General features: G+C 39.6%; 2 protein-coding genes across 2 annotated transcripts; both read left to right on the top strand.

Moving 5' to 3' along the window:
• The first annotated feature begins 467 nt into the window (after positions 1 to 467).
• On the top strand, positions 468 to 1,641 carry RpL24 (ribosomal protein L24). The gene is made up of 5 exons (XM_089843284.1): positions 468 to 614; positions 698 to 773; positions 888 to 1,135; positions 1,362 to 1,425; positions 1,510 to 1,641. The coding sequence occupies exons 1-5, from the start codon at positions 610 to 612 to the stop codon at positions 1,585 to 1,587; spliced, it is 471 nt and encodes a 156-aa protein (XP_089699410.1). The 5' UTR covers positions 468 to 609; the 3' UTR covers positions 1,588 to 1,641.
• A 430-nt stretch (positions 1,642 to 2,071) lies between these two features.
• Positions 2,072 to 10,242, top strand: LOC149661715 (uncharacterized). The gene is made up of 8 exons (XM_089843283.1): positions 2,072 to 2,552; positions 2,931 to 4,041; positions 4,108 to 6,368; positions 6,435 to 7,086; positions 7,160 to 7,436; positions 7,497 to 7,685; positions 7,754 to 7,860; positions 8,477 to 10,242. Exons 2-8 carry the CDS (start codon positions 3,289 to 3,291, stop codon positions 8,978 to 8,980), a joined length of 4,743 nt encoding a protein of 1,580 aa, XP_089699409.1. The 5' UTR covers positions 2,072 to 2,552; positions 2,931 to 3,288; the 3' UTR covers positions 8,981 to 10,242.
• Positions 10,243 to 10,307: the final 65 nt, after the last annotated feature.

The raw sequence follows: 10,307 nt of genomic DNA, 5'->3' as shown, positions 1-10,307 counted from the left end.
AAATTATGACGATTAAAAGTCAAAAATTGTTTAAAAATAAATTCTCAATTGAATCTTTTTAATCTGTAAGTTTTGAATTTTTGCGCAATATATTTTATCACTTCGATGGAACCAAACTGAACCGACCTGAACTGAAGCGAACTATCCATTCCACCTTGATAATTGTATTAATATAATTTGTACAGTGTATATATATAAATTATGACGATTAAAAGTCAAAAATTGTTTAAAAATAAATTCTCAATTGAATCTTTTTAATCTTTAAGTTTTGAATTTTCGCGCAATATATTTTATCACTTCGTTGGAACCAAACTGAACCGACCCGAACTGAAGCGAACTATCCATTCCACCATGATAATTGTATTAATATAATTTGTACAGTGTATATATAAATTATGACGATTAAAAGTCAAAAATTGTTTAAAAATAAATTCTCAATTGAATCTTTTTAATCTGTAAGTTTTGAATTTTCGCGCGATATATTTTATCACTTCGATGGAACCAAACTGAACTGACCTGAACTGAAGCGAACTATCCATTCCACCATTCTTGCTACAATTTTCCATAGACAAGACTCTTTTTGCAGTCGACGCGAGGAAAAACGTAGCGATGAAGTAAGATTTCAATCCAATTTAATCAAATTTATTTTAGAATTATAGTGATTAGTTTTGTAATCAAATTGTTTTAATCATTCTAGGATCGAGCTTTGCGCTTTTAGCGGGTACAAAATTTACCCTGGACATGGAAAAAGAATGGTCAAGACGGACGGAAAGGTAAGCCTTTGCTTTTTCTTCAAGACTCGTGAGGTGTTAGTGACTATGGTCACAAAACTCGCTGTGTTTTATGTCTTGGAATAAAAAGACGTATCGCACGTTTTATTTAAACAGTGTTTCCAGTTCCTTAACGCGAAATGCGAAGCTTCACATATGATGAAGAGAAATCCGCGAAAAATCACATGGACTGTGTTGTATCGTCGTAAGCATAAGAAAGGTATTGAAGAGGAGACCACTAAGAAAAGAACCAGAAGAACGGCGAAACACCAGAGAGCCATCGTTGGAGCTAGTTTAAGCGATATTATGGCCAAGAGGAATATGAAACCAGAGGTCAGGAAAGCCCAAAGAGAACAGGCTATCAGGTAAGCTTAAATGTCTCCCGTTTTTATCAACATTTTAGTTTCTTGAAGATAAAGGTTTCGCTACCCCATTGATTAATTAGGATTTATCGTTAGTACGGATTAGTATTTGATTATTTATATAACAAATATTTAGAACATGTATTATAACTTAACTTAATGTGTAGCTGTTTGTAATAACATGTTTTTATGTTATAATACTTATGTACCATGGTGTTTTATTAAACAGAGCTGCGAAGGAAAAGCAAAGGGCGGTAAAAGCTCAGAAGAAAGCCAGTCAAGCTCCAGCTAAGGTATATAATTTAATTTACATTATCATAACCCCTTGAAAAGTTAATTAAGAAAATTAATAATCTTTCTTTCCCCTTAAAATTTAGCCTACGAAAGTTGTTCAAAAACAAAAGGTTTCTAAACCCGTTACGGCTAAAGCTCCGAGAGTGGGAGGAAAACGATAAAATTAGTTGGAAAAATTTATTATAAATAAATGGTTCTGCGATTTAATTAAAGGAGATTCGTTGTTTTCTTTTTGAAAATTTTTACACGAGGATATAGGGTAATGGCACTTCCCTGCCTTTGGCTACGTTACGCTCTATGAGAAATTAACATGGAGTGCCACTACTCTATTTCAATCAGGATCTAGGAGTTTTATTGAAATATGTTTAGATGGCGCCACCGAGTTTCAATTTGTAGGGACTAGGGAGGAGGGGAGGGTTAAAGGGTAGATGGCGCCACCGAATTTCAATCTGTAGGGACTAGGCAGGAGGGGAGGGTTAAAGGGGCAGGCAACGTGATCATTTTCTGGAATGCGAAAAATTTTTAGGGAGGGGTGCATCCTTATCACGTGGTTTCGTTGGAATGTCAACAATTTAAAAGTAGGCGGAGTAGAAGTCAATCAAATACATAGGCTACATCTCGGAAAATTTTATTCATCGGAGGTCTTAGGTGAAGGAGTTTGTATTGTCTTAAAGGGCAAAACCTAAAACCCAAATGATTAAACTGAAATCCTAATTTGAAAAGCAAGCTTACTTTAATTAAAGCCCTTTGTTTAATTTAATTTTGTGACTTAAATAATTTTTCTCAAGGCCGAAACGAGGTCAGAAATTAGGGTATATGGCTGCCATGTTGGCATCGAATTCTCCCCTACTTTGCCCCCCTTTTGCTTTCCCCCTCCCTTGGCGTTGCAGCAGCAGCGGCTCGAAACCTATAGGCCTTTAGATAGAAATCTCGATTTTAAGCCTAACCGATGTCCGATTCGGCTTTAAAATATCGGAAATAGTTAGGTTCAACGCGATAGATTGCATTTTGAACGATAAAAATAGTAAGAGGATACCTAAGAACGTTTATAGAAAGTCTCCAGTCAAATTTAAAGGACGGAAATATGGAAGATCGACCTTCGAGGATATGAAGAAACCGTTTCAAGGTAGACCTATTAGGCCTAGGCTTATCGAAATTGATTAGGAAAGGAATTCGGCCTAAATAATCGAATATAATTGGTTTAACTTAAGAATGAACTTATCTTATATTAACTTAGGCTTATTGTCTTTATTATTAAACCTATTTAGAAGGTAACTAATCGCCTTAAACGCTCCAAAGATTGTTAAGCCCTCGGGTTAGGCTGGCTGGCTTCTTAATATTCACATTCCAATGAATTTCTTAAGCCTAGTTAGTAGTTGCTAAATGATTTAATACGTATAGTTATAGTGACAACGTAAAGCGCTTAATTAGCCGTTTAGTTTTCCGCTACTAAATATTTATTTAGTAATAGTAGTAATCGTATTTTTATTTATTTTTTAAATAGACACAAAAATATTGAACCCTTTGGATTTTAGTGATTGTCAGCTACCACCAAAGTGGCGCGATACCTTGATGGATTTACTTGAAAAAGAAGTCTAAATATTTGTTGGTTTTTATTGTGTGTGGTTTGTGTTGGGAAAACCAAACTGGCTGAAGAGAATTTCACTCAGCAGCCAACTGTTTTCCCAGTATTGTTGTCATGTGTGTAACATGAGGGAAGAAGTGGTTGTGTGGTGGGCTTCATTCGCTTCGGCCACACTTAATGCGTGTCCATTGCGTCACGCGATTATTAGAAATCCCAGTGGCGCTTACGGCTGAGATTTCCACCAAAATAAAGACGAGGATTTTGAAAATAGTGCCTTATGAACCAACAAAAATCAAACTCTTCTCAAAACACCGACAATTTTCAGAATCATTTAGAAAACCAAAATCATTTAACGAGTCTGGGCGGTTTTTCCAACCCAGTATTCGCGAATCAAAATCAACGTTATTCTGAATTGGAAGACTATAATAATTTAGTTGGCTTTTCAAGCCAACATCAGATGCTGCGTGATATAAAAGACAGTCTAACAAATATCAGAAGGGACACGGTGAGCGGTGTTGGAAGTAACGCTAGTTCAAACAGTGAACGCGTTGGTTTGTCAAACTCGCCGTATCAAAGTAGCAAGCGGGAATTAATGCAAATTAAACCGGAGTTCATGAACATTAGCAGTGCAGCGGTTAATGCTAGTGGAGGAGGTGGAGGAAACTCCGCTTCGGATGGAGTTTCTAGGGGAAATAGTGGCAACGGAACTGTGAAATCTACCAGAAATGGCTACAGAGAAAAAGCTTTGGCAGAAATTAGAAGTAGTCTACAACCTTACGCCCATTGTGATAGATCAATTAGCAGTGCCAGCAGCACAGCCAGTGAATCAAGTTACCCAAATTTGGGAAACATTCCTAGTCACGTGGGTATTAGTAGTAGTAGTGGTAGCCCTACTAGCGCTAGTGGAGGCTCTCATGGTCTATCAAGTGGTAGCGGTGGAGTTGGCAATACTTCAAATGGTTTGAATGACCGAGACATAACCCTTCAAAGACAGGTTCTTAAGCAGTTGATTGCCATGGGCTATAAAGAGGTATACTGCGTAATTTTATTTAAGCTATGGCTTAATTGAATTGCTAATATTGGTTTTACTCTTTAGGATGTAGCCTGTAGACTTTTAAGGCTGTCTTCGGCTGTGAAGGGAGACCATGTTACTGATTCAGCTAGCAACTCTGGAAGTCTTATGGGATGCCAGCAAGATCTGGGGGTACCAAAACCATCGGATTCCATCAATGGACTTCCCGGATCACCGCCACCTCCTCCAATCCCAGTTGGGTTAAAGCCATTAAGGAAAGGGAGTTTGCAAGAGAACCAAACCCAGAATGCCTTTGTTTGGAACTCTAGAGGGGCTGTGCCCTCCTCTAATCATACGCATATGGATTGTGGCAGTAGCAATGCTAGTGCGCGATCGGACAGTCCCGGTGTGGCCAATTGTCTGCCTAACTTGCAAAGACCAGTACCGGGAGCTATTGGAAGCGCTCCTTTGTCGGCCTCTACCCCCACTAGTGATGCTGGTAATCATACAATTGTGCCATTTTATCGAATGCAGTCACCGGGAGCCAGCTATATCCCTTCTTCAGAACCGCCACCTCTACCTCCTCCCCGAGGGCTTCCCGCGCCTCCTCCCACTCCACCAAGAGGGACGACTCCCCCTACTCCACCCCCACCCCCATTACCTCCTTCACATTTTATCAACGCCATTAATATCAGCAATAACTCGGCTAATTCTATTAACCATCATCAACCGCTGCCTCAGCAACAGCCTCAACAGCAGCAAATTTTATATAAAAGAAGGTCACCCGTACCCCAATCATCATCAAGAAACCACGCCAGTGCCACAGCTAGCCCCCAAAGGGGCACTAGTCCTATTTCTTGCGGGGGCAGGACTTCCGTAGGAAATATAATGAGCCAGCAAAATCTACAACATTTGTTAAACCGGTACTCAGCTGGAAGCACCACTTCCGGAGGCTCATCATCTAGAGGAGGGGTTGAGCCACCGCCGCCTTATCCTTCTTGCTCTTCACCAAGTCCGGCGAGTTATTCATCTATTTACTCATCGCCTCCTCCTTCTTACGCGTCATCTAGTTCGGGAAGGCAAAGCCCCACGCCCACTATCAGCAGCAGTGAATACTCTATTCCTTTGCCTTCGTTCAACCCCAAAAGATTGGCCTCGCCAGCTTACAGTTGTTCGGCTTCTCCCTCTCTAGCTAGTTCGTCTCCCATGCCGTCTTCCTCGTCATCTCAAGGGGGTACCAACAGCGGAGTCTCAAGCGCCCCTTCAACAGTAGTTACGTCAATCATGCCGCGACCAACGCCTCTACAAGCCTGGAGTGTTAAACAATCTCAGTCGCCAGTAATCATGCAGTCTGTTAAAAGTACTCAAGTACAAAAACCAGTCTTACAGACTGCCGTGGCCCCTACATCTCCTCCTCCAACCACTGGAACTGGCTGCTCTACTTCTCAAACTTTGGTGAATGGTGGTGTGGTAATGGGAGTGGCCACGGGTCCTATCGCCCCTCAAGTATCTTACTCCCCATCCGTTCAAGGTATTGTGTCGGGTTATACCTCAGGTTCTCCAGTGCCGGTCACTAGCAGTGGTTATAATAACTCTGAAAACTTTTTACCCCCTTACGCCAATGCTATTCGAAAAGCCTCATTGGCCAGAACGTCACATCTGCCCGTATTATACGGTAAAGCAAACGCGACGACTTCTCCTCCAAATTACTCAACTGCTCTGCAACAACAAATTACTGACAACAATAATCACACAGTTTCTCATTTAACTCCCCCTCCAGCGTATCCTAACAATGTTCAAAATCAAAATTATCTCGTTCAAGAAAGTAAAGCCAGTGTAGGTGTCAATCAAGTTCAACATAGGTTTGCAGACCTAAAAATATCCAGCTACGTACCACCGCCTCCTTCACTACAACCAACAGAAATAGCAACAATGGTGCCAACCACAGACCCACCTAGCTACGCTACCACCGTAACTGTCTTGTCTGGACAAATAGTTTCTCAATCACCTATCACTCCGGTTATTAACAGTGGAAGCAATATGCACTGCTACGTAGCCCCGAGTATATCTTCCACGTCGTCTACATCCAGCGGAACTACTAGCGTGTGCAATCAAAGCCAAGAAACCAGAACTATGATGTTAGATAATTTTGCCATTGGAAATGGAAATCCAGATTTAGTTGGCACTGTCGAAAGCATATGCAGTGGCAATATGTCATCTTCAAATGAAGTTAACATTTTAAGACCCAATTTAAACATTCTAAGTGGTCACGTAAATTGCGATCATAATATGATGCAGAGGAAAAATTCACCCCTGGCCATGGATACGTCAAGTTCAGCGTCAAGGCGAGTCTCGAACTTGTCAAATTTATACTAGGGTGCGCGGTGTTAATTTTGTATCTAATCTTTTAGGTCAGCATCTCGGTCCGAATCACCAGTATCTCATGGACTAAGCCAATCTCCAGTTTCCTTCATGTCAACAACGTCTACGTCATCTCCTTCTACCCAGTCTGATTCTACTAACTCGGGAGGTGGACGAATTCCACCACCACCCTATAAAATGACGCACCAATCGCCAATCCCGCCTAGAAAACTTCTTTCGAAAGAGAAGGAAGCCGAAAAACGGGAAACTAAAGTGAAAAATTTCTCACCCGCCGCTTTTAAATTCTACATGGAACAACACGTTGAAAACTTGCAAAAATCTCACCAACAACGAGAACACAGAAGGCAACAACTAGAGGCGGAGATGTCCAAGGTTGGGCTCTCTGAAGAAGCTCAGTGTCAAATGCGAAGAATGCTTCATCAAAAGGAATCAAACTATATTCGGTTAAAAAGAGCCAAAATGGATAAATCCATGTTTGTTAAAATTAAAGCCATTGGCGTGGGAGCCTTTGGAGAAGTTGCCTTAGTCAGAAAGACGGACACGAATCAACTCTACGCGATGAAAACCCTTCGAAAAACAGATGTTCTAAAGAGGAACCAAGTGGCCCATGTCAAAGCTGAGCGAGACATTTTAGCGGAAGCTGATAACGAATGGGTTGTTAAACTCTATTACTCTTTTCAAGTAAATCCCTTTTGGTTCTTAAGCGAAAACATGGCCCATAAGCGCGCGCGTACTAATGTATTTCTTTGTTCAGGATCAAGATAACTTGTATTTTGTTATGGACTACATACCGGGTGGAGATCTAATGTCGTTACTAATTAAATTCAGCATATTTCAAGAGTCTCTAGCCAAATTCTATATAGCCGAGCTCGTTTTAGCCGTAGAAAGTGTTCATAAAATGGGGTTTATCCATCGGGACATCAAACCCGATAATATTCTCATTGATAGAGATGGCCACATCAAATTGACCGATTTTGGCTTATGCACCGGTTTTAGATGGACTCATAATTCCAAATATTATCAAAGAAATGGCAAGTTTTACACCCACTCACACGTTGCTGGGATATTCCTCTAGACTGGTTTTATTATAGGTGAACACGCTAGACAAGATTCTATGGAACCGGATGAAGCTTGGAGTAATGATTGCCATTGCTATACAAACAACATAACGCAAATGAAACCTTTAGAAAGGCGAAGGCGTAGGGAACATCAGCGGTGCTTGGCGCATTCTCTCGTTGGAACACCTAATTATATAGCTCCCGAAGTTCTTCTGAGAACTGGTAATATTTGGCAATTGTAAATTAAATAAGAGAATTGCCATTTTTAATTTTGTTTTTATTTAATTTAGGTTACACTCAACTTTGTGATTGGTGGAGTGTTGGCGTCATTTTGTACGAAATGCTTGTTGGACAGCCACCATTTTTAGCAAATACTCCTATGGAAACTCAACTAAAGGTCGGTCGGCAACTATTAATTAATCAATTATGCCATTGCCTATTTATAATTTTTTAAGGGTGGGCGAATACTCGTCTAAAACGAATAATTCGATCGAATATCGAGACGAATAACCGTCTCGGTATTCGTTTGAAGCCATTTTTACTATTCGAACGAATATCGAATACCGACTTTACTATTTGATAAATATTCGACAACCAATTTCGCAAAGGGCCAAGGCCTAACTCCGCTATTTTAGGTACCAAGATGTGTACAAAATGTGAAATATTAACCCCTAAAAATATACTTTCACTAAAAGCATAGTCATTTTCATTTCCGAATAAATATTTTGTAAAAAATTGTTACTAACAACCTCCTTTAGTACTTCGCCAATAGCAGGCCTTGATATTCGACAAGTATTCGTGAATGATAGGCTTAATATTCGCGAATAGTAGGCCTAATATTTGACGAGTATTCGTAAAGACGATATTTTCGTTAAGCCTAACTATTCGATATTCGATCAAAAAATCATTATTCGTCTCGGTATTCGATAAGAAAATTTTTGGGTATTCGATATTCGTCTCGATAGTAAAAAAGTGGTATTCGCCCATGCTTATAATTTTTATTTAATATACAGGTAATTCACTGGGAAACATCCCTGAATATCCCATCAGCCGCGAAATTATCTCCGGAAGCGATAGATTTGATACAGAAATTGTGTTGCGGGCCCGAAAAGAGAATTGGCAGAGAAGGTGCGGGAGAAATCAAGGCGCATTGTTTCTTTGAAGGAACGGATTTTGAAGGAGGTCTTCGTAAACAACCAGCGCCTTATATTCCACAAATTTTGTATCCAACGGACACTTCTAATTTTGATCAGATAGATTCTGATAAGTTAAAGAAAAGTGGTTCCGAGTTTGATAGTGACGAAACCATGACTGATGATGGATATGAAAATGGTAAACATCCTGAACACGCCTTTTTCGAGTTTACTTTTAGGAGGTTTTTTGACGACGGAGGGCAGGCTTACCCCGTTCGCATTAGTTTAGACAATAACAATTCTAATAATAATAATAATAATATCAACAACGCCGAACGCAATAATCACGATGACGCTACTCAAGGGTCACCCGTTTATGTATGACCTTTGGGTTGTTGGGGAAGAAATTGAAACCCCCCTCCCCCCCCACTTTCGGGTTTTATTATTAATACCGTTTATATATATAATTATATATATAAGAAAGCGGTTTTTATTTATACCCCCCATTTTTCTCGCGACTAACAAAAGTTATATAAAGTACGTACGTCATACCGAGCCTTCCTTACGAGTGATACCTAACAAAGTGCCTAATGACTTTTAAAATACAGGGTATATACCGGAAAATATCTTATCTTGCCTCTGTTCAAAACAAACGAGAAAAAACAAAAACAAAAATAATTGAGAAATGAGAAATGAGTCGTGCCTTTAAATGATTTTACTTCAAACAGACGACACTGTCAAGTGCCTTTATTGAGATTTTTTTTTTTTTTTTCGCTTTCGCAGCGCCCATAAATATTAGGCTTGGATTTATTGCTCAATTTGATTGATTGATTGTCTGTATATACAAACAAACTAGGTTAGAAGGAAACAAAACCCCCACTCAAACGCGTTGGCCGTTTTATTTAGCTTCTGATTTACAATTTTAAATAATTAAAGGGAGGGTGAAGAAGAAAATCAAGTGATTTTTTATCGATTCTTCTACTAATTATAAGAGCAGTCTGCATAGTGAAACATTCAGGAAATACCAGCTCCGAATGATTTTAAAATTTAAATTAGGTTCAGATTTTAAGGATAATTTTAAAGAAGGTCCTCCGGCCAATCGCGTAACGCCCTGCCTTTTTATTAACAAAATTCTCGGGGCACGTTCCGTGTCGAATGAAATTTATCACGAGATTTGATAAAATTAGGCGCGCGACGTGACAATCGTGGCGCAAGACACGGAACGTGCCACGAGAATTTTGTTAACAAAAAGGCAAGGCGTTACGCGATTGGTCGGAGGACCTTCTTTAAAATTATCCTTAAAATCTGAACCTAATTTAAATTTTAAAATCATTCGGAATTGGTATTTCCTGGTGTAAATTTTTCACTATGCAGACTGGTCTTACAATTAGTAGAAGAATCGATAAAAAATCACTTGATTTTCTACTTCACCCTCCCTTTAAGTAACCAAATGTCATTGTGGCAATCCGTTCTTTTATCCGTTTAGGTAAGTGTATTTTTTGCGTAAGGAAAGAAACTAATTACCCTTACCGTAAAAAACAAACGATATTTTTGTGTATATATAAAATGCCGATGCGTTTTGGTTTAGTTTCCCTCCGAAAGAATCCCGTAACTTCCGACAGAGACCGCCGCCGTATGTTAAAAGCCCCCCCCACCCTTACCCTCTTTTTATTGTATAAATTTGTATATAATGTTAATTTGCCTAAGTTGT

The sequence above is a fragment of the Phalangium opilio genome, unplaced genomic scaffold (genome assembly GCF_054372755.1).
Source record: "Phalangium opilio isolate 3A_F unplaced genomic scaffold, DU_Popi_V2 ptg000070l_1, whole genome shotgun sequence".
NCBI classification, from domain to species: Eukaryota; Metazoa; Arthropoda; class Arachnida; order Opiliones; family Phalangiidae; genus Phalangium; species Phalangium opilio.
The sequence above is the reverse complement of the archived record's forward strand: the minus strand, read 5'-3'. Positions and strand labels throughout refer to the sequence as shown.